This window comes from Grampus griseus, assembly GCF_964374135.1.
Source record: "Grampus griseus genome assembly, chromosome: 15".
Lineage (NCBI taxonomy): Eukaryota > Metazoa > Chordata > Mammalia > Artiodactyla > Delphinidae > Grampus > Grampus griseus.
Window position 1 is genome coordinate 1,015,065 of NC_139009.1, and position 24,577 is coordinate 1,039,641.

Consider the following 24,577-nt stretch of genomic DNA (forward strand, 5'->3'; position numbering starts at 1 on the left):
CGAGCCCTGCCCCCGCACAGCCCCCAGGATGGAGCCGCAGGGGAGGGTCGTGACCCCGGCGAGGTCTTCCAGCTGCACCAGCTCCCCTCCACTCCCACTGAGGACGGCCGCCCCTCATGAAGCAACCGGGTGCCTGGCCCGTGGGGACGGCCGTGGACGGACCCCGAATGTGTGTCTGGTACCTTAGCACTCGGTCCGAGGCCTGGTTGGACTTGGACACGTCACAGCTCTGGTGCTTTTCTTGGGCCTTTGCCAATTTCTCCGCTGCGGCAATAGGGCATCCGGAGAGGCTGCAATGACAGGAGCGATCTGAGTGTGTCCTCCGAGGCACTCCGACAGCAACCCCATCGCCGCCCCCCTCCTCTGCCTGGGGCGGCACCAGGCTCCCAAGCCTGTCAGGGGACATCACGGTGTTTGCCCCTGGCCTCCGGCAGACCATGCCGATGGCCGTGCCGTGTGTGCAGGACACGTGGTCCTTTCCAATGACAGCAACACAAAGGCTGTATCGTTAAAGGGAACATGAGATGTTAGACACCACTGCCGTTCTGGGACGCTTGCGGTTTCTGGAGCTGGGGAATTAGCCGCTCGGGTAGGATGGTTTCTAAAACGCCCGAGAACAGGGCTCTCTGGCGGCTGCTGACCACAGCACGTGGGATGCAGCGTGACCAGCCGGTCTACATCCTCCCCAGGAAGAGACACAGAAGGGAAGGAAAGCAGAGGGATCTCGAGGCTGCAGGAAAATGCTTTTCTGCCACTAAATATTTACGGGAAGAGACAACAGATGTGCTCCTTGGTGTTTAAGCTGACTCTTCATGAAACCCTGGTGTCTGCTCTTTGTATATCCGTGTGGGTGTCTGCTCTTTGTGTATCCGTGTGTGTCTCTGCACACAGTGCAGAGACTTAATCCGCATACACACGCGTCTGGAAGCTGCGATTCTGCGGAGGTGTGATGGACGAGCTGACGCTGTGAACCCCCTGAACAGGGCTCAGGAGGCACCCCGCCAACCCATCCGTCATGCCCCCTTCTCCAGAGGATGCCCAGGAGCACCTCTGAAGGGCGCAGGTTGGCGACCTCATTCATTATAAACTTAACACAAGCAACCAAATTTACCGGAGAAGCAAAAATTATGGTGAAACTTATAAGAGTTTCCTCCGTTTAGATATACTTTTATGCCACTTTGTGAAGCTGAAACTATAGGCAGTTAAAGAAAAATCTGACAGAATCACTTTCAGGCCACTGGAAAAAAAAAGGGAACTGATAGGAACTGAGTATTAGAAGGAACTTAGCGAAACTCAGAATAAGATAGGAAAAGGGAACTGGAATTTGTCCAGAGCAAAAGTGTGACTGCAGCCGTAGCCCAGGAGGGACGGGTCTGCCTCCTTAGCCCCCTCTCCTGCGGTGTGCTCTCCCACCAGCACCTTTGCACCCCTGCCCGCACTTTGGTGATGCCCACGCTGATGACCAGTGTTTCAGCGGGGATCACGGGGGCGGCCGGCTGGGGTCACACACGGCCCAGCCTCATGGGCTCTAGTCGCCGACCTGTCTGAGGCAGACAGGAAGGGCCCCTCGATCCCTGGAAGGTAACGGAGCTCTTACTGCCTTCCTTGGAGTCGCTGCAGACGGTTATGGTTCCGCCTGGGATCTGACCTCAAGGAGGACACCTGCCGGGGGACTGTCACCCCATCACAGCAAGGTGGGGGGAGACAGCTGAGAAATTCCAGTCTGCAAACGAGGGATCTAAGCGTCGGGCTTCGCCGCGCGCCCCGGGCCGGCTCAGCTCGGCTCTCCCCGCCCCCTGGCTCCCTGAGAGAAGTGCCCAGGTCTCCTGTCCCCTGGGGCAGGTCGTGCAGGGGCCGCGCCCCTCCGGAGGGCGCGGGAACATGGCCGCCGGGGATCTGCCCCCCTGCAGCCCAGGACGCAGGAGCTCTGCTTACCTTCTGTGCGAGTTCCTGTTGCTATTTACATGCCCTCGCCCTGTGCAGCCCGGAGTAGGACACTTGAGAACATTTTCATGCATGGCAAGAACTTGACAAGGAGAGGCAGAGAAAACAGCCCAGCGTTAAAACACAGAAATGGTCCCAACACAAGAATATGCAATCATTTTAACAAAGGCTGGGTTAGTTCACAACAGACAGTCCTACACACGTCTGTGATGGGCATGGGCAGGGAAACACATGTAGGAAGAAAAAGAAGGTTGTCTCCACCTGACTCTGACTGGCATGCAAAGCGGGGTGTGCTGGGCGGGAGCTGTGGACCCGGGAAGCGGGAGCACGAACTGCTCCCAGTGGGCTAGGAAAGCAAGGGCCTCCCCGCGGAACTCCCAGCCGTGAGCGCGGAACAGTGATTAGCCATGTAACAGCACGTCGACCGGTGGTTTTAAAGACATGCCTCTGCTTTGGAAGCACGCGGTGTTAGGAAGGTGTGGTGGTCATGGGCAAACAGACAGCCCGAACCTGATTTTTAGATGAAGATAATTAGATGATGACTCTCCGTCTAGGAACTGGGTACCTTCTAATTTATTCTATGAGGGAGGGAGGGAGGAAGTGCTCTGCGGGCCCCCACGTAAGACCCGGTGGGAGACGGAAGGCGTGGTCCGTAGGGCAGGGAAGCTACTGCCCACTGCCCGGAGACCGCATTCAAATTTCCCCGCCATGGTCATGGGCCTGGACTGTCTCCTGTCTTTCCCTTTCTGGTCCTCAGCGACCACTCGCTGCTCTGGACTGTGGGGACAGCTGGGGGGTGAGCAGTGCTGCTGGGTCAAGAGAGCCGACCCCCAGCACGGGCCCCAGCCCAGCGGTCTCCGAGCTCCACAGCACAAGCTGTAGCGAGGCTGCTGGACCTTCCCTGTGGCGAGGGTCACCTGGCAGCAGGTGACCACGATCTGCCCGAGCTCATTATGTAATTGTTATTTCCTACAGTTTCTCTCATCTCCAGAACAACCTCCCTCTTTCCCCTGAAACCTCCCTCCTATTTCCTCCCCATGTGGCCCTTACACCTGCTCTCCTCAGCCCTGGCCAGGTTCATTTTGGTTTCATCTTTTCAGCGGTCACAGCTGCATCGTCCGTGCAGGTGGTCGATGCCCCATCTGTGGAGAGCTGATCCGGGGCTCGCTCTGTGCTGGGACCCGGCTGGAGTGGGCTTGGGGTCTCCTCTCCGGGGGACCCTCCCTCCCCTCCTCAGTCTGCGCTCTGACCTGCCCACCCTCTTCCTTCAGGGAATGACCCTTCCTTCCCCATCCTTTCCTGACACGCTATCATCTTCTTATCACACCACACAGGCCTCCCCTCAAATTAACATACATCGTTCCTTTCCTTTTATGCTAAACTCTTCAACTATTAAGACTCTCCCGGGGATGGCACGCGGCTTCCGTGCTCGCCTGCGGCGTGGACCGCCCTGTCCTGCCGACTCCCACTCGGTCCTCACCCTGGCCGGCCCTGGGACAGGATCTGTGCTGCTCTGTGCCTACACGCTTCCAGCTTCCTCTGCGGCTCACGCCTCTCTCTCAGGTGTCAGCTGTCAGCTTTTCCCAGCAAACCCGCCGCCCTCTGCACCTCCCCCAGTCTGGGCTGCTGCTCAGCCTCCGTCGAGGTCTCCCCTCCAGGCAGTTTCATCCCGTTTCTACGAACGCTGCGGAGGACACACAGGGCCACCTGTATGCCTGGCCTCCTCCAGGTGTCCAGGCCGGCCCTCCAGCACCCTGCGGGAATCTCACACACAACTTCCAGCTTCAGTCGGAAAAATCCAAGCGTTCGTTCCCCTATTGGACGTGGCCCTGGCTTGATGCCCGGTTTATCGCCCTTGCCATGGACCAGGGAGACACCTAGATGTCTTCTCAATCTCCCTCCCTTTCTCCTTCTCATGGCCTGTCCTGCCAACCTGTCTCTGTCCCTCTGCCACTGCCTCCTTTCTGCCCTGGTCTCCCGCGTGGACCGTTACGACGGCTTTTAGAAAATGCCGTGGGTTTTCTCTCTCACGCAGGACCGGCACAAGCGTTGCCCCAGTGAAGTCTGCGGGAGGCCACGGTCCCTGATGCCCACAGCAGGGGCTGGAGCTCGGTTACGCTGTGGCCGTGCTGTCTCACGCCCCCTCCTCGGCTGGGTCGGGAGTTCCGGGGGGAGGCCAGAGCTGTGTCTCATCTGTGGTGTGTCCTCTGTGTGTCTAACACAGTATGTTTCAAACTGGGTGCAGGCTACTTTGTGGAATTCAAGTGAACGGACATGTGAGTAGGGGACAGTAGCCCAGAAAAAGCTAAAAAATAAAAAGTAGAAAAAGAGAGACGTATCTTCTATGGAGTCCTTTAATTCTTTTACATGTTTATGGTCCTATAAAAAATTGCGTATGAGTAAATCTTTAGAAGCGATTTTCTGTGGGTGCTCTGGGAGGTGTCTGTAACTCTGGTGTCAGAGCTGAGTCCCCACGTCACGTGAGCAAAGGTGAGGCGAGGTGTGATCTGACCGGGTCTGCGTGAGCAGGTTCGGGTGCAGCTGGTCAGGACACAGGCCTCGTCTGACTGCATTTAGACGCTTCTTGTGAAAATATGGAGTCAGGAGGATTGCTCAGATGAGAAGGCACTGATGTTCTACTTTGATGTCTCAAAGAAACAGTGCACAAAGAAGCCCTTTCTTCTTCAAACATTACTGCTTGGTCCTAATGCCCTCTTTGTAGATGAGGACAAGAAGTACAGAGCGTGTCACCCGCCCCGCGACACACAGCTTGTTAAGACTGAACTCGAAACGTCAAACCCAGGTCTCCGTGGAGACAGAGGAGCTCAGGGTTGGGACGGAGGTGGGTTTAGGTCTGAGCTCAGTTCTCTGCTCGGACCAGCTCAGAAAGCTCTGAGCATCTTCAGGGCGCTGGGTGCTGTGCTGCTTCCCGGGAGAGGCGGTGACCCTCTGGCCTTCATGTCCCTCATCTGACAACAGGGCCAATACCCCCTGCAGGGTTTATTGGGATTAGATGGGTGCCAGCCAGCGGGGTGCCCGGCCGCAGGGGGTGCTGGGGCAGAAGCTGCTGTGGGTGAAGCGAGCTACCCCTGCTCATGTAACACACGGGCGCGGCCCCTCTCCAATCCGCTGTGGCCGCAACACTGCGCCTTTGCCCACAAGGCGGTTCTGAGAAACATGGCTTTACTGTTGCCAGGGGCCACTTGCAAACCTGGAGCCACAGTAGCTTCTACAAATACGTCACCTGAAAGCACTCTGCTAAAACTGTTTTCTAAGCTACGAGCTTTTCTCTGTACTTCCAAGGCTGACCGTTGTGATGGGGAAGCAACGTCACCACTCAGCTGGTCATTGTCACAAACAAGCCGAGCTATGACATATCCCCCCTATAGAAACCGTGTCTCACGGAATGAGGAAAATCCCTACCGCCTTAGACTTGAAGTCAGGATCCGACACAGAGCCATTTCTGAAAATGTGCCTTTCTTCTGAGCCATCCATCCTAACTCTACCTAAATAGTTGGCATACCTTATATGCCGAGAGAAAGATAAACAAGAAAAAGGGCTCATCATTTCAGTTCTGAAAGAAATTTAGTTGTCTCCATAGGTCAAGTGCATATTCTCAGAACTTAACTAATTAAAACGGGTGTGTAAGGTCCGAACCCACCCAAGTTAAACCCTCTTACTTAAGATCTTATTGTGTAGAAATGTCGGGACAACATGAAATAGATTTTACGAGTAAAATGCAGTAACACGTAAGTACTGGTTCGCGGAAGTGGAGAAATTCAGATAACTGTGGGCAAGAGACGTCTCGAGGCCATTTGCCTCAGGGATTCAAAGCCGTGTAGTGCTGCATGGATGGCTCAGAGACTATCTAAGTTCAGTTCTACAATTTGTGAGGAGAAAAGGAGAGAAGTGACTGGCTTGGGGGTCACAGAGCAAGTTAGAAATGAAGTAAGGACCAGAGCCCCGGCCGGCTGCTCGGGGCCCGAGCTGCAGAAAGCAACACTGGATGGTGAGCCTGGGTCCTGGGGCAGGTCTACGGGGACCACGCCGAGGAAATGCTGGAGGCTGCGGGGTGGGTAGAGCCCTGGTCCTGGCTGAGCTGCCCTCCCGGACAAGGAGGGGACACCTAAGTCAGGTTGCACTGACCAGAGATGGAAATGACAGAGGCGAGGATGCAGAAACGAGTCACAGGTGTGCGCGCTCCAGGGCGCTGGTGAAACACGGACTTACTTTCTGGAGGGACCCTATCTTTGTGCGGGCATCCGGACAGACTGCGGTGATGTGGATAAAGCCCGGTTACGTGGCCCGTTCCATCGCACCCGGGGGTGGGGCACTTGCTCTCTTTCTTTTCTGCTCTCGAGGGATCTAAAAGCGACAACAGGTGTCAATAGAATGAATTTTTTACCAGCTGAAGACAAATGTGAAAATTTAACAACCGAAGAGACCTTGATCAATAAAGAAACAAAGCAGGTGTCGGGGACAGACTGTGACATCCGTGGGTAGTTCTTTGGTTTGGGGTGAATTTTTAACCTTAAACGATGTAATCATGAATCATAACATATTTTACTTTCGACACTAAAGAGAAAAAGGCTCTCCCTACCTGAACTCTTGATTAATTGTTTCCCGTGTGTTACATGATAAGCCGTTGCTCAAAGAAATCAACATAAATAATGATGAGACAGTGACCTTCTCAGAGAACAAAATGTTTCCGTGATCCTTCAGCAACTGCTTCGTGACATCCAACCAGGAAACGTAATGCCATTTAAGCTCTTGAGCAGAGCTTCTTTCTTACTGAGCGCTCTGATTGCATGTGCTACTAGTTGCACAGTTTTACCTGTGCTGACACTTCTCCTGCAACACTGTCCTTAGCACGCCAATTCAGCGCTTTTCTCAAGACCAGCTGAACTCTCAGAAGGCACTGCAAGCAAATGACCGAAATGGTGGAAGTCCCACCTGACAGAGGTGATGGGCAATCAAAAATGTTTCAGAAGCTGCTGGAGCAATAATTTGTTTTGATCTCCTCGTCTGTACTTGGAACCAGAGGCAGGCTCTGACAGCTGTGCGTGCATGCACAAAACTAAGAGGTGATGCTTCTAGGCAGCCCGTGGGCTCTGCAGTGCCAGTCGGGGAGGAGCAGAGCAGACGTTTGGTCAAAACTCGAATGGCACATGCCAGAAATGCAATGGCCTTGCTAACAAAATTATTTCTACATCCAGAACTGACCACAGTTCATAAATGTGCAGAAAATAACTCCCAAAACCCAGACCAAATAGTCCCAGGAGTGTGTGCAACACTAGTTTTGAGCCCGTTTTCAAAACCAGGTGCACAGATGATCGATAGATGGCAGTTCCTAGGAGTTTGGCCCAGGGATGCTATGGTTAAAATTTCTTTAAGGCTTTAATATTTTTATAGTGATATCTCTTTAATCAGGCCAATCATGATCACTGGAAAATAGATGTTTTACTTTTGGCGAAGAATTCATTTTATATCAAGAAAAAAGATTGGTTTAAAAATTTTGGAACTTTTATGGGCTTTTTTCTCAAGTCATTCATGTGAACTTGAAACAGACAAAGGACTCACAGGCATATATAAAGACTTTTATGTTTATATAAAAACCCCTCCTTTTATTTTTAGCTAACATTCTATTCTCTGAAATGTGTCTTTAAGGTCCTGGAACCTCTTAAACCGGTGATGGCGTTGAGGGTAGTGTCCTAGATATAACAATGGGCTGCTTCCCACCATTATTTATAGATAATCATCTCTGAAGACAAATCTAAACCTATGCTGTGGTGACTTCATTTCTAAATATCTTATTGGAGCTTCTCTTACACGTGCAACCGAAAAGCTCAGCATCTTATTGCCTTTTGAGTAATTTCATAATAATAGTGGTACAACTGAATGAAGGCAAATGTAAAGTAGTAAGTGCGCAGTAACAGTTCCACGGAAAATATTAGTTAAGGTCATAAACTAGAGATATAATTTAAAACCACAGACTAGATATAAAGGACTCTTAAAGGATAAACGTAAGCTCTACTAGTGACCATTAAGCGACTCTTTTTCACGAGTATGTTTACAGTTTCCTAACAAATTATATTATTTCACGATTTCGAAAGTGTTCTGAAGTTAAGCACAGATTTGTGCAAATGCCGTGTGGCTCCGTCTACTGCAGTTTTGGAAACACCAAGTGTGTACTCTCCTCTCGATGCCTGCGTCCTGGTGGAGGCGTGTCTCCTCTGCCTTCACCAACACCCCCAACCCCCTTGCTTTCTCCCTTCTTGCAATCCCAGTTCATCTTGAAAGCAAATCTTGGAACAAACGTTAAACAACCAAGCAAGCAAACAGGCCAATGATTCACCCAAAAACCCTGCAACGATGTCTAGAGAAAACTGTGTGCTGTGTTTAGGCTGCGCCCTTCCTCCCTTTCCGTCAGCTGCTTGAGGAGAAGAAAGACAGAGGACGTTGTGTGATGAACTTGTTTTTTTAAATATCTTTGGGTCGCTCCACGCAGCATGTGGGATCTTTGTTCCCTGACCAGGGATTGAACCTGCACCCCCTGCACTGGAAGCTCAGATTCTTAACCACTGGACCGCCAGGGAAGTCCCTGTGATGAACTTCTTTTGTTTCAGCTCAAGCTTTTGGAAAGGTTACTCATTTATAATTTAAATCAGTTTGAGAAGATTGTGTATGAATGAGAATTGGTGTGAGTGTTCTCTCCACGTTTAATAAAATACCAGAGAAGCTGACAATAGATTGGTGATGTGCTATGTGCCTGTGTTGGTAAGAGAGCACACAGCTTTTTTTTTTTTTTTTAATAAGGAGGGCATTCATCTCTTTGCCCCATTTTTGTGTCCTTGCTTGGCTTTATTTATTTGGTTTTGAATATAACTACGGACGTCTTCAAAAGAAATTTGGAAGTGATGTGGACCACACTGATAAGACATGGTGACTCACTTTGATCAGAGGAGGAAGATCTGGAAAAACTGGGGAGAGGCAGAAATCAGTGCTTTCCGACTCATCTGGAAAGTCCAAATCCCCAACCCTTCCCCCATTTCGGGGGAAAGAAGCACATCCTGGTTTGGGGCTTTTACTGTTTGTTGCCATGCTGTCCCCTTTTATTCAGGGGAAGCAAGTGATTTGAATTCCACTTCTTGCCAAAAACAGAATAAAAGAAAATAACAAGAATAACAAAACAAAATGGGTCAAAATCTACAGCAAGCTGGTGGGTTGAAAGGAACCACAGAGACCAAAGAAGGCACGGCAGCATCGGGTCCACGTGAGCCCGCATGTTTCCTCAGTAAGTAAAGCGCTGCTTTCTCATGCCCAGACTCAGTCCTGAAATGCACCCTGCAGAATCCCAGACAGAACGCTCCCACATTGGTCCACCGGAGCCAGCCCGTGAGAAAGGACACTATTTCTTCCTAAGAGTGTCTAGTTCCTATGTGAGTCTCCAATATCCAGCTAAAGATTTCTAAGAGATTGCACTCTAGTTATAGACACACAAGCTGCGTCTCCTGGTCTCGGCAACACCCAAAGCAAGCTTGATGCCTCACTCCGTGGCCTTTAACACATGAGCCTTCCTCAGTCTGGCCTGCACCTGCTTTACTGAAATGATGGCCAGCACCCACGCACCAGCCACATCCAGAACCCGACGGGCCTCTGGCTAAGGTTCATCTCCACCTGGGGTTTGGTTAGAGCGAAGCCCAAGGTGCCCCTGGAGGCACGTGCACACATGGAGAGGAGAATACACACCTGTGTAACCGCAGAAGAAGGAGGTTCTGATCCTTTGAAGTTTCCGTAGCAACGGATTCTCAAACCAGATTCTTGAACCTCATTCTAAGGAAACTCAATATTAATCAGAAATGGAACAATATACAAAACAGAAAAACATTTTGGTACTAATATGGAAGAATTTAGGGAATCACCAATTTCACCCTTGAAGGTGCTTCTCACTTAGTTCTGAGAGTCTCGTAATTGAAATATTCACAAGGTCCTACACGAGGTCAAATTATCATCCACCTCGTATTGAAAGAGGATGCAGCTGTTACTGGAAGCATGAAGTCAATCATTCGGGGTGGAAACATACGTATTAGGTGTAGTGGCTCCGTATGCATGTGGTTGAATTTACAGATCTATGCAAACACGTGCCCACAAAGTTCACAGGTGGAAACCTGGTTGGAACTATCACAGTGCCTGGTTTCGAGTGTCTCCCAATAAAGCAAGCACCATAACTGTTTCCATGATGGAATGGAACAGTGAGGGGGTGAATACACTAAAGGGATGGTGACTGATCTGCGCCTGGGACACACCAGGCCGTGCGTAGCAAACGGTTCCCATTCCTCACTACCTTAAGATAATGAACGTGCCGTCACTGCCCTAGTCTTACGCTATCAGTCATCCTGTTACTGTTCAATTTCTGTCAGGGGTGTTTTCTGTGGGGGAGGTTTCATCGATAACTGACATTTGATGATCATTTTATAAATCACGATGCCACTTATTCAATGCAATTTACCCAATACGTGCTTCATCCCTGATGGACTTTTTGTCACATAAACCCCCGCCACTCCACACGGATTGCAGGTCATCTGTAAGAACACAGGCTCACCCTAATGTTTTCCCTCACGTGATGGGCTTGTGCTCTGACCCTATCTTTCCAAGGCATGCGTTTTCCACTGAAACGTCATGTTATCCAGCTGCTTTGTGTATTTCTCAGACAGATATTTCATTTGCTCTTCAGAGACGTAATCACAAAATATAACTCTGGAATCAACTCTAAGAAACATGCGTGCGTGATGTAATGGAGTGGGATGCGCCCCCTGCATTGTAGCCCCTAATACCCCTGACAGCTTTACCCTAGCGCACGCTTTCATGAGGCAACTTACGTTAGGTAGAAATATTACCTTTACCATAGTATGGCTTTTTGACATGGCTGTCACCGGACTTAGGCTTCCTCTCCTCCCCGGGGAGCGGTCGCGGTGACTGGTCCTCGTAGGACCTCAGACTGTCCCTCCTTCCCGCCTCCACCGCCATCTTCTCCCTCATGGCCTTGGCCCGCTCGGTTTCCAGGGCAATGGCTTTCTCCAGGAGGGTCAGGTTGCCCTTGGTCATGTCGAACACCTCCTCCGACCTGTCCGAGTTCACAGAGGTGGCGTCGTCCTCCCTCTCGCGGTACCCATCCTCCTTGACGCAGCTGGAGAAAGTTCTGGGTCTGGGGCTCAGCTGCTCCTCCAGCCTCATCAGATTCATCATGTCCGAGTAGCTGCGGTCGGGCGTCCTTCCTGGGAAGTCGTCGTCCTGGCGGCCGTGTGGGCGGGGGCCGGCACCGGGCTGCAGAGGCCGCTCCTGGGGGCTGCCCTCGCTCAGCTTGCGCGCCAGGTCGAAGCACTGGTTGCGCAGGCACTCCAGGCTGCTCAGACACACCTCCTCGTCGCTCTCCTCCACCAGTTTCTCCGCCAGCCCGTTGTTGGCGGCCTTGCCCAGCGTCGTGTAGTTCAGGCTCCTGCTCTCGGGCGGCGCCAGCGCATCTGCGTAGCCGCGCTCGCCCACGTGGTCCCCCAGCACCGCGCCGTGGCCCTGGGCCAGCAGCTTCAGCGAGTCCACCGTCTCCCTGACCACGTCGCTGTCCAGGTCCAGGCTGAGCTCGCCCTTCCGGCCGGGGGTCTCGTTCTTGTCGCTGTCGTCCTCCAGGCTGTGGGACGTGTTGCTGTTCATCTCTGACTCGGTCCGCGCCCGGTACGCCGCGTCCTCGGCGATCTTGCCCAGGTTCAGCAGGGACTTGGCCACCAGCTCATCGTAGTTGTCGTACTCGTCGTTATTGTTGTCATCCTTCTCCGCGTCCTGCATTATGCGAGCGCTGTGACAGTTCAGCTGATGGCTTTCTGCAAAGAAAATGAAAAAAAAAAAAAAAAGGACAAAGAAGAAAAGAAGAGGAAAAAGTGGCTAGAACTTGTAGCTGCAACAGTGCGGACGGCGAGCTCAGGGCACGTGTTACGCCCGGCCCGTCACGTCACAGGACCCGGAGGCCCACCTGCAGGTCCAAGGACAGTGGCAGCAGAAAGAAAACGTGGTGCGCTCACAGCACGGTAGGCCATTAAAACACCTGCTGCAAATGACGAATTTCCTGAATTAATATTCAAAGCAACCACTCTATAGGATAAGTATAATTTTAAAATATTACTTTTCCATTACTTCTAAATGTTCAGCATCACTTCTTTTATTGGCCTTCTTTATTGACAGCCCAACCAGATGCATAATAATTATGCTCATCGTATGACTAGGCTTTCTAAGAGTTCGTGAACTCGTCGCCGACTTGGAAGCAGATGTGCACACCGATCGCTTTTAAACTGTTTTCACGGTGATGCTCTGGTTCTGGAGGGTCCTGCAGGGATGCGCCGACACTGACTCTGGGCAGTCAGTATCAGGAACACACGTTGGGGCTGGGAGTGGTTTTGAATTTTCTACCTTAGTGACAACTTATCAAGATACACTGTGAAGCAAGAGGAATGCCCCAGCCAAAGCTTAGAAGGGAACTCTGATGCGCTGAGGTATCTCAGCAGGTTGGAGAGGGTGGGTGGGGAAAGTACGCAGTGACCAGATGCCCACGAACAGCAGAACTCTGATGACTCGGTGCCACTGTGACACACTACCCAGCACCCACCCCACAGCCTCGGGAAAACTGTGGTGAGCTGGCGGAAACAACCTGTGAACAAGTGTCATATCCAATCTCAAAAAAGATTTAGGAAAACTCAGTAAAAAAAAGGCCAAGTTAAAAATGACAGGAAACCCCCGTGTTTCATCTGAAATGTATTCCGTTCAACACTAAAGGCATAGCTGGGATGATCTCTCTCCCTTACGTTACGTGACCGCTACCACGTATATTGCAAAATATAGACAATACTAAATGGAGTCTCAGATGGACCCCTCCCCTACTTTAGTTTGCATTTGGTTAACTGCCTGCCATTTTCAAATATACTCTTTGTTTCTATGATTAAATCAACCAGAGTAAGAAGAACTTTTAAAGCTTATTAATGAGGAAATGAGGCGTATTGATTCGTAGAAGGTGCCAGCTAACTCAGAGCTGACTCAGGGCTGACTCAGAGCTGACTCAGGGCTGACTCAGAGCTGGCTCAGGGCTGACTCAGGGCTGACTCAGAGCTGACTCAGGGCTGACTCAGGGCTGACTCAGGGCTGGCTCAGGGCTGACTCAGGGCTGGCTCAGGGCTGACTCAGGGCTGACTCAGGGCTGACTCAGTGCTGACTCAGGGCTGACTCAGAGCTGGCTCAGGGCTGACTCAGGGCTGACTCAGAGCTGACTCAGGGCTGACTCAGGGCTGACTCAGAGCTGGCTCAGGGCTGACTCAGGGCTGGCTCAGGGCTGACTCAGGGCTGGCTCAGGGCTGACTCAGGGCTGGCTCAGGGCTGACTCAGGGCTGACTCAGGGCTGACTCAGAGCTGACTCAGGGCTGGCTCAGGGCTGACTCAGGGCTGGCTCAGGACTGACTCAGGGCTGACTCAGGGCTGACTCAGGGCTGGCTCAGGGCTGACTCAGGGCTGACTCAGAGCTGACTGACTCAGGGCTGACTCAGAGCTGACTCAGGGCTGACTCAGGGCTGGCTCAGGGCTGACTCAGGGCTGGCTCAGGGCTGACTCAGAGCTGACTGACTCAGGGCTGACTCAGGGCTGACTCAGGGCTGGCTCAGGGCTGGCTCAGGGCTGGCTCAGGGCTGACTCAGAGCTGGCTCAGGGCTGACTCAGAGCTGGCTCAGGGCTGACTCAGAGCTGGCTCAGGGCTGACTCAGAGCTGGCTCAAGGCTGGCTCAGGGCTGACTCAGGGCTGACTCAGAGCTGACTGACTCAGGGCTGACTCAGAGCTGACTGACTCAGGGCTGACTCAGAGCTGACTCAGGGCTGGCTCAGGGCTGACTCAGGGCTGGCTCAGGGCTGACTCAGGGCTGACTCAGAGCTAACTGACTCAGGGCTGACTCAGAGCTGACTGACTCAGGGCTGACTCAGAGCTGACTCAGAGCTGGCTCAGGGCTGGCTCAAGGCTGGCTCAGGGCTGACTCAGGGCTGACTCAGAGCTGACTGACTCAGGGCTGACTCAGAGCTGACTGACTCAGGGCTGGCTCAGGGCTGGCTCAGGGCTGGCTCAGGGCTGGCTCAGAGCTGACTCAGGGCTGACTCAGAGCTGGCTCAGGGCTGGCTCAGGGCTGACTCAGGGCTGACTCAGGGCTGGCTCAGGGCTGGCTCAGGGCTGCCTCAGGGCTGACTCAGGGCTGACTCAGGGCTGGCTCAGGGCTGACTCAGAGCTGACTGACTCAGGGCTGGCTCAGGGCTGACTCAGGGCTGGCTCAGGGCTGACTCAGGGCTGACTCAGGGCTGACTCAGGGCTGACTGACTCAGGGACCCCGAGTGTTTTCTTCATGGATTTTGTGCTGTCTCCTCGAACAGGCTTTTGTTGGTGAACCGGGTTTGGACATTGGCACATCAATAACAGAGAACAGCGTCCTTGCAACCCACACACAGAGCCAGCACAGTTTTGAAATCTAACACATCTCTCCAAACCTCAGCAAGTCAAATTGGCCGTGTATAAGTCAGAGAGCACCACTAATTGCACCAAACAAATATTGTATCTCTTCTGGATAATTCCTAGGAATCAATCTCCTTAGAATAAGGATACGCGTTTTCCCAAAGACCGTCAAGAGGGAGGAAAACAAAACCAGCGAACGCATCAGAAATCCCAGGGAAGTGTTCACCCAACATGCACACCCGACACAGCTCAGGGCTAAGCTCTCAAGACTCAAAGGCACCCCTGCCTTCAGGGGCCCTTGAAAGTGTGACTTATATTCTCCTCTCAATTTATGCACTTTTGTCTTTACATTCGTGGGCTGATCAGAGAAGTGGCCTCTAGATAACCAGGCTGCGTCACCTCTGCACGAAACTGGCGTTTTGGGGGAACCAGCGCCACTGCACCCACCAAGAACCAACCACCAGATGAACCTACATGTTGTGGTTGAAAACAAGGCACCACGTGCAACCGCTGGAAGCATTTTGCAAGTTGATTCTAGGCAGAAGCCGAGTCAGGTAAGAGGTGGCATTGTCCTGGTTTCCTCCTCGCTCTCTCCCATCACGTGAAGAGCTTGGAGTAGGAGCGGGTCAGGGCAGAGAGGCTATGCCCTGCACCCCGGCATCTAAACCACCGTGAAGGCTGCACGGGAGCCTGATGCTGACGGGGCCCACAGTTTCTGAAGCTCCCCACCTTCTACCACACTTGTCATGTGCATGATTTTCATTAATTCTCCAAATTCAGAATCTCAGGATGAGCTTCCACTCATTTGCCCCAAAGAGGAAGTGGTTTCCCCTCAACGTCACACAGAACAGGGACGTGGCTCAGCTTTCCAATCATACACTGTTCATGTCTCCACTCCTTGCCAGGTGACCTTATCGCTTTACAAGGAGATTAAAGGAAGGTGGACACGCTTCTTCACACGGCCTCCCGGCCACACAGGCGAGGGAGCCTGTGAACAAGCTGGGGGGTCCTTTCCCTTCTGAAGACCTGGACCCTGCAGGCTGCCCCTTGCTGCGTAGCCACATCAGGGTGACAGTCACGGGGGAACTTATACCTCCTGGTCCAGGCCGGGCCTTTGCTGTTACTGGCTGGGTGACGCTGGCGGCCCGAGGCAGGCCTGAGCCCTCACTGGAACCACGAGAATTCTGTGCCGCATAAAGACCCGCACAGTGAATGAGCCCTGCACACCTGGTGGCAGGTCTCCGGGGAGGCCGGGCCCACACAGCAGACGTGGAGGACTTTGCGTACTTGTAGGAGAGATCTGGGGACAAGGGACGCTGGGTTAGCGTCGGCGGAGCAAGGCTCAGCTCTCCCTCCTGGTCACCAGCTTCCATGCCCCCCGAGGCTGCCGAATGGGGATGTCTGGAGAGACTGCACGAGAGGCTGAAAATCCTGGCAGGTTAATGGACGTTTTCAAGTTATTGGTATTTAACTCTTCCAAAACGCATGTGAGATAAAGTCCAGCCTTAATGATGTGGGCGGATGGAAGGGATCCACCAGGCAGCCTGTCAGCAAGAAGCTTCTAAGCTGCAGCCTCCAGAATTCAAATCATTCACCGCGAGCGTCTGGAATTCCATCTCCGGTCTCGTGCTTTCAGGCAGTTTACCCCTCTAGCTGTGCCTTTCCTGCGGCTCAGAATGAAATGGCCCGCGTGTGGAAGTTGGCTGCGGGAAACAGGCCAGAGTGTTCTGGGCCAGCCAGGCATTAACAACATAGAACCGACAGTCCACGAACTCAATTGCCAACCCAAAGAGATTCAGGAGTCAGTGGAGGAGTTCTTCCTGTGATCGGTGATCCAGGAAACAGGGAGAGTGCACTTGTGATGAGAAAAGGCATTTTACCAGGAAGTTATTTTAAAGTTCAGGCCCACATTCTAAATAAAAGAACACGGCTACTCAGACAGAGGTTTAAGGAGAAGGCCAAGGTGTCTCAGTGTCCTTTTGTTGGTTTTCTATCTCGAGCCGCTTCTCTGGCAAAGCTGTGCGGTAACAGGAGGGAAAGGCACCTGCCGGTGGGGGCCGGCCCAGGGGTCTGCCTTTGGGAGGGGCTCATAGGATGGCCGCACCTGGGTGGAACTTGGAGGAGACCCGGCCCGCCCCTCCGAGGGGAGGAACCTGTGCCCAGAAGCGCAGGCGGTTCAGTGGCTCAGGGTCTCCCTAGTGTTTCCTCATCAAACAAGAACCTTGTTTTTACTGTAATTACATGCATTTTTGGATTCCTGTGTGAGTGCTGTAAAACGTCGTAGGTCTGAATTTTATCTCCTTTGAATCAGATTGTTATAAACAATTTAGGCTCAGTAGCTAAAATTAGAAAACCAAAAGCATTTCTTTCAAAAAATGGAGCCGTGTATGGTATTTTGTCTCCATCTTCACGACCGGAATTTGCTGTGGTCAGAACTCTGTGGATTATAACTTTATAAATACAAGCACTGGCTTCGTTTAGTATTTTGTCTCTAAAAAATATGTCTGACGCACCTTTTAATTCTTTCAGTGTCTAGTCCTAAACCTGATTGTGTTACTACTGTTCTTTCTAGCCATTAAAATAGGCCGTAGGCCAGCAAATAGAAAACTGACTAAAAAAAATAAATAAATAAAATACAAGAATACAAATACAGAAAGAAGAGACACTTCTTCAAAGCAGAAACTGCTCTAGATTTACCAGGTCAGAGAAGACGTGGTCTAAGAGTCCACCCTCATGGGTTTCAAATCACCAAAGGCCACAGTTTCTTACGGCATTAATAGGTGTTTCCTTTTTGATTACAGAAATAAATATCAACATTCACTTTTGACTTGTAACTACAGAAATGTGATGATATATTAGATCCTAATGAGAAGATGACGGTGTTTTAATAGCCGCAGCAACTGCAGGAGAGAAGCAAAAGTGGTGATCATTGCACACACCCCATCGAGTGAACACAGAATAACAGCCCCGGTGGTCAGTCTCGTGGCCTGCGGCTGTCAGTCCTCATTTCATGCCCACAGGGGCCCTGTGAGAAGGAGGTGTCACCTACTGTCCTTCCGAAGGTGACACCACGGAGCCCCAGAGAGGCTGGTGTTTCCTCCACATCATCTTGTTGCTAGGTGACAGGGCGGGACGCCATCCCAGGATGCTGGGCCAGCACGGCCTCCTTCCACAGCAGCCGGACCTGCCCGTCCTCGCCGCCACGGCCCGTTCTAGACCAGCCCCAGCCGGGCGTCCAGCTCTGTACCCACCACGGTTGCTGCCTGACAGCCACTTGGAGCTGCTGTTGCTGTTCGGAGCCTTCCTCCTCTACGCTGGTTTGCTGAGGCTTGAGGGCTCGTTATAGCACCAGGTGTTGAAATGTCTGCCGGAATTGCCAGCTTCGTTGGCCTGTCACCTACGAGGGTCCTGAATGGCGGAGTTGAAGTCCATTCTGATGCGGAGAAAAGGTTTGGAAATTAGGAACATCTTGGACTGGGTTCATAGGACCAGCGTCCTGGGCAGCGTGAGGGGACCGAGTGGGTAGGAAGGTGGGAGGGTCAGGGACACCCAGGCATGAGGTTGTGCAGAGACGGGGGAGGGAAGGACCAGAGGACAGACCGACCCCCTCAGTGATCCATGGACTTGGACCCTCTGAAGACACGTAACTCCTGCAGCCCTGTCCCCAAGACCAGACGGAGCAAATTCTGCAAATACCCCCGACCCTCTTTGAGACGTTGTGGACCCTTTCCCTCTGTGGTAGGAGGGGCCGTCCCACTTGCCCAGGCACTGCTCTTACTACAGCTTCTGCCGGGGGGGCGCCAGCCTCGGCCGCCTGAGGGGGTGAATCCTGGTCACAGCCCTTCTCCCGTGGCCAGCACCGGGGCCCTGGCAGCCCTTCCTCCTCAAGCTCCCTGTCCCCATCTGAGCAGGGGGGAGCGGAGCTGGAGACCCCCAGGACCCCTTCACACTAACCCCCCAGGTTCAGTGTGGACGAGAGGGGAATCTCGAAGGTGAGGGTGGAACAGACGGGTGACCTGGCTGGAAGATTCAAGGTTTGTCACCTCTCTAGACTTACCTGTCACATTTTCTAGTTCCAACTTACTTAACAGTGTTGTTGTTTGTCTTGTTTTCACTTTGGCGGGGAATTTCAGACTACCCCCCTCTATTTTCACAGTTTTAACAGTGGTTTCTGGGTGATTAGAGGTAGTTGCTTTGTTCTCAACGGTGCGCGTCGTGGGGGGAGATGATGTGGGTGAAGTGTACGCAGTCCCCAGACCTTTTTTCTGAGCTGTGTGTTGTTGCTTCTGTGCCTGTTTCCAGGCTGCGGCCTCATCCCCACGCCTGCCCGCACTTGGAGCGGCTGGACCTACCTCTCCCCAGAGGAGCGGGCTTACTGGGCTGGGATTTGCTCCTGTCTGTGTAAATCAGCTGATCCCGTGCAGCAGGACACAGGGTCCCCTCCAGCCCCTGCTGTCCCCGGGCCCGGGAAGGATGCGCCCCAGCACAGGGTCGCTTCAGGAACCCGCCGGCTCCCCTCTGAGCCGTGCGCTTCTAACGTGTTCCCGATCTCAGCTCCCGGCCTGGCCTGAAAGCCTTCCTTAGCCCGAGATGAGCCACGTGGGAGAGACCCGCGCATCGCGTCCGGCGTCTGAGGCAGAGCAACCCTCGGGGGCAGGCCGGGGCCGGGGAAGGGGCGGCCGATTCACTGCGGCCGCGTGGCTCTCACGCGGTACACGGAGGCCTGGGGACGCAGGCCTCAGGAGCTCCATCCGTCGGCATTTACTGGGTCAAATATCGGCTTTTCGAGATATCTTCCTCCAACTTCAAGATGCCAAAACTTCGGAGAGGACGACATAGGACAAGTCTTTACCAGATCACGGACAGACGTTCTAATGGTCACAGTTTTGCTTAGGCCACTTCTGACAGGCCTGTGGGACACGAACAAATGCAGCTTCTTTATTCACTTCACCGCTGTTCGGACCAGAGGGATGAGCCCAGGAGGCGGGGACGCCACCGCCTAGGGGCCGGAAGAGAAACACACGGCAAATAGCTGTAATCAGTGATGTCAGCTGGTGGCCAGTGCTGTGAGGGGCCAGGCGGTCAGGACAGGGGTCACTTCAGGTGCAGCTGGGCCAGGCTTGCCAAGAAGGTGGCCTCTGGGCAGAGACCTGAGAGATGAGGGGACCACATGCCGGGAGGAGGGGCTGCGGCGCAAAGGCTGCTGGGCCTGAGGGTGTGGAGTTTCAACACTATGTGATTTTAATTAATTTAAGTTAAATTCAAACTCAACAAATATATATTTAAACAACCCCGTGTGGCCAGGGGCTACCATGTTGGCCCATGCAGGGCCAGCACATGGAAATTCAGTGGGAGCTGAGCTCTGATTTTGACTTTTATAAATATATATATATATGTAATTTATATGTGGACTTAAGTAACACAGATTTGATATAAACCACCCCCCACCAGATCACTGTGCGGTCGAGGAACAGCTCTGTGGCGTCTGGGGCCCCACGGCGGTGCCTGGCTTGGAAGGTGACAGTCTGGTCCCGACCCGACTCCCGAGAGCTGCGTCTGCAGTGCAGGAAGGATGCCGCAAGCACAGAAGGTGGTCCCAGCACGTCTGTTGTATCGTCTCCAGGGGAAAGCCCGCTGTCTGGGCTTGTGGTGGAGGAGGGTGGCCCGTGTCCGCACGCAGCCCCTGTGCATCTCTAGTCCAACCCTTCCTGTCACCTGCCCTGTCAGCACAGCTGAAGGTCACGGCCATGCATCCCCTTTCACGCCCCGAGTCAGACCTCACGCGTGTACAGTCAGCTTCCCGGGCCCAGAGCGAGGCATGGGGGCCCGGGCAGAATTCTGCCAGCTCGACGGCATCCAAAGCACAGGCTAACGTCACTACAACAGCTCAGAAGAGGATTGTTGGCTTCTTTGTTTTATTTATTTATTTATTTTTGCAGTACGCGGGCCTCTCACTGTTGTGGCCTCTCCCGTTGCGGAGCACAGGCTCCGGACGCGCAGGCTCAGCGGCCGTGGCTCACGGACCCAGCCGCTCCGCGGCATTGTGGGATCCTCCCGGACCGGGGCACGAACCCGTGTCCCCTGCATCAGCAGGCGGACTCTCAACCACTGCGCCACCAGGGAAGCCCAACTGTTGGCTTCTTGATTCTAGAAGTTGTCCATTTCATAAGCTGAAACATGATGTAAAAATGTCCTTTGAGCTAAATGAGATAAACTGAAGGAAAAAATAATGGTTTTCACAAGGGATCCAAGTTGCATAATAATTTTTAATGTAGAATGTGTAAGTTATGCTTCTTGAAGTTTTTATTCATTAGGAATCTTAATTAACGGAATGCGAGTGAATAAAGTTTTATTTGTTCACTAAGTTTTGAGGACCTTTCTACTTGATGACATTTTAGGTATGTGGTTTATCTAAGTTTGGAGACTAAGAAATAGGATAGTCATACCCCCCAATCCAGACAAGAGCTATTTGAAATCAGTAGTTTTCAGACTGAGACGGACTGAAACACACTAACCAACTGCATCCCTCTCTCTCTCTCTCTCTGTCTCTCTCTCTCTAATCACACACGCACACATGCGCGTGCACGCACACACAGCTCGGAGACTCTCCAAATTAACTGGACGACCTTGAACATCCCTGGCCCAGCAGAACAAGGTTGCTTTTGCTACTGCTGATGCTGTAAACCAGGGAGTAGAAATGAGTCTGCGCAAACTTTGGTCCTCCTGTTTTACATACTGGTGTGATGTGGTCATTCCAATGAGTATGTTTGATTGGGAGGAACTTGGGAGGCGCGGGGCCCCCGTTCTTCTCTTCGACCGTATTCAATCCCCATCAGACAGAAAAGGCCTTTCAGAAACACTACCACGTTCTTTGGTAACCTAATCTAAAGCTCAACAATCTTCAAATCTGAAAACTTTTGTTCTTGTTTTCAACTCAAACCTTTAAAGCCTCCATCTCGGCTTATGGCTTCTAATTCTGCCCTTTGTGAGGCACGATTGCGTATGTGTTTTCATGTACACACTCCTCTTTCGTGCTATGTTATCTGTGTTTCTTTTTGGCAAAGCGTGGTATCTGTTTAGCTTTTGTGTCCCCGTGGAACCCAGTGCACTTCTGTGTACACAGAAAACACATTCCGTTGTTTTGAAGTGAGCTTTCACCAGGCCCTGAGTCTTTTAAATTAATGCAGCTTTGATGTACCTAATATATTTGCTTGGTATCGCCATGGACCTTGGGTTCCATGAATTACAGACAAGTTTGTGCCTGAGAGAGGAGAACCGTGCAAAAGCCACCTGAGTTACGGTTGCCACTTTGCAGCTCTGGATGGCTCGCCTCTCCCCAGTATCTCTCTGGACCACACCTGCTTTAAAGCTTAGTAACCAAGCAGTGAGGTGAGCGAAAGGCAAGTGTTGTCATCCTAATCTCTGGATGCCAAACTGAAATCCAGGGAGAGTGAGGGAAGCAGGGCTATGAGACATGCCTTCCCACCTTTATTCCACCCTCTGCCACGCTAGCATTTGGAATAAAAATCAAATTAAGGGGCTTCCCTGGTGGCACAGTGGTTGAGAGTCCGCCATGCCGATGCAGGGGACATGGGTTTGTGCCCCGGTCCGGGAATATCCCACATGCTGCGGAGTGGCTGGGCCCGTGAGCCATGGCCGCTGAGCCTGCGCGTCTGGAGCCTGTGCTCCGCAACGGGAGAGGCCGCAACAGTGAGAGGCCCGCGTACCGCAAAAAAAAAAAAAAAAAAAAAAAAATCAAATTAACACAAAGAAATATGCTGGTCATCCCTTCAAGTGGACCTTAAAAACAAATGGAATAAAGAGCATTTACTGGACAAAGTCCTGTTACCGTAGTGGTTACCTGCTTGTGCGTTGCCACACTGTGTTATAATTTGCTCCATTGCCTTGCTATTTGATACACAGTGTGCATTTCTCTGTCACTGTAACGGTTGTGATGACAATTTTCATCTTACTGCACAATCAAAATGGCATTGATAGGCATGAACTCCAGAGGCCAGGCCTGAGCAGGGAGGTGGTCACCCAGGCCCGGTGCTCAGTCGTGTGACCTGTGCCTCTCGACTTGTGCCCTATCTGTTAAGTATATGTGATGTCATTAAAAGCTTTTAAATAAAAAAAAAAATTGAATAAAAATGTGTTAGATCTACTCTCTTACATCTATTCCTTATTATTATGTGAAAAGAGACTCTTGCCCGTACTTTATGCACGTTGCTTGCGTCTCAAATGTACATGAAGTCACCTTGTTAGCAAGTTTTCTGGTTTGTATTGAAGAGTCTGAAAATTTATGAAACATAACATATAATTATATTTTCTAATTACGCAAAATTAGTTTGCAAGAAGAAAGTTTAATTTTTATCATAAACTGATACCTAGAAACGCCTCGTTCTGCCTTTACTCATTTCTGAGTAGCAGAAGCATCCACTCAATGTATTCGCCTACCAAACTGCCTAAAATAACGCTTTCATGGATGGAGGGAGAGATTAATTTTTAGGATGATAAAAAGTCATCATATTCTTTCTCCCGACAGTGCACAGTTGAGACCTTGCCTACTAAACACACCTTGGTTTCTCCGCTGGTCACAGAACTCACTGCGTTTTCTGCTGACTGCAGGAGAAAGCTGGGGGGCTAATTTTGATGCACAGTCTGTCCGTATCTCAACTTGCTTCCTGCATCAGGGCCGTTTCCTGAGAATGAGGTAAGAGGTAACTGGCTGATCAGTGCGAGTGCCTCATCGAAAGGGAGTCTGGGGAGCTAGGAGGCCACAGTGAGAGACCCTCACCCTCCTCATTCTGTCCTGGCTTATGGAAGTTCAAGCCCATTGCTTGCAAGTTGTCATGATGCTTTAATAACATGGCACCCAGGGCATCATCCTGTGTGGAATAAAAAACACCCTGGAAACGTGGTAATTAAAACAAGAGTTGTGTCTGTGAGGGCGGGTTTTGTCTTGAGTTCCCTTCAAAGGCAGGTGAGTTTCTGCAGAGAAGCTGGATTACGTATGGATTTGCTCGCTGGGGAGGCAGTGCAAACAGAGCCCATAGTCAGAATGTGACAGGCACTGACCACACCATTGTGAAGGTATCCACGGATGGGAGGAGAGGTGAGCTGCAGTGACCTGACCAGAGTCTGCTGGGCTCCACGTCTCACAGGCCACTCAGCCTCTGGTCAGCTCACTAAACCCTGCCCAGAGCAGCTTTGCCGTACACTGTACATTCTCAACGTAAGTATTCACATTGCCCTTCAAACCTCCCAGTTCCTTCTTAGATGTGACCTTCCAAGGAGGCCACCACACATCTGTGGCTAATTCACACACAGAACAGCATGAAGCCAGAAAACCTCTAGAAAAGGAAGGTGTTTGCATTTCTACCTAATTTAACCCAATGGCCAAGTCAATTGTCTTCAAAGTTGAATTGTCCAGAAAGTCCCAAGATTCAATAAAGAGTAAGCAGAGAAAGGACCTTACTTATTTACAAATGTATTTCAGAAACAGAATATATTAATAAACAGTTATGCAAACTTATGGTTACTGGGGGTAAGGGGGGATAAACTGGGAGATTGGGATGGACATATACACACTACTATATATAAAATAGATAACTAATAAGGACCTGCTGTATAGCACGGGGAATTCTACTCAATACTCTGCAATGGCCTATATGGGAAAAGAATCTAAAAAAGAGTGGATATATGTATATGTATAACTGACTCACTTTGCTGTACACCTGAAACTAACACAACATTGTAAATCGACTATACTCCAATGAACATTAAAAAAAATAAAGTTATAACCAGAGCAAATCACACAAAAAAGAAACAGTTATGTGTTAATAAAGGCAGTGGACATGAACATTTCTGTCATCTGGACAGCAAATTGCTATGCTCTTCCTCACAGAATTTTCTTTCCTGTCAGTGGGCAGATACAATATATACTCATAAGGAGATTTAAATACATACACTTACTTTATACACACATATGTGAGTCTCTCTATTATTTAAAGATGTATTCTTTTTAGTGGGCTGTAGTATGAAAATAAGTGTAACTTACTAGGCATTAAATAACCATTGAATCTATATTTCTCAAATTATAAGACT

General features: G+C 51.3%; 1 protein-coding gene across 8 annotated transcripts in view; it reads right to left on the reverse strand.

Annotated features, from left to right (window-relative positions):
* MYT1L (myelin transcription factor 1 like) overlaps positions 1–24,577 on the reverse strand; it is a gene marked incomplete at both ends in the record, with an annotated part of 139,259 nt that overhangs the window by 84,526 nt on the left and 30,156 nt on the right. For 4 of the 8 annotated variants that reach the window (XM_082672261.1, XM_082672260.1, XM_082672257.1 and 1 more), the window contains 4 exons: positions 183–290; positions 1,936–2,026; positions 6,175–6,309; positions 10,848–11,819. In XM_082672261.1, the coding sequence (XP_082528387.1) occupies positions 183–290; positions 1,936–2,026; positions 6,175–6,309; positions 10,848–11,819 (1,306 nt within the window). Of the gene's footprint in view, positions 1–182; positions 291–1,935; positions 2,027–6,174; positions 6,310–10,841; positions 11,820–24,577 lie in introns of all 8 variants that reach the window. The other 4 variants (XM_082672259.1, XM_082672258.1, XM_082672264.1 and 1 more) reach the window with 2 other exon arrangements.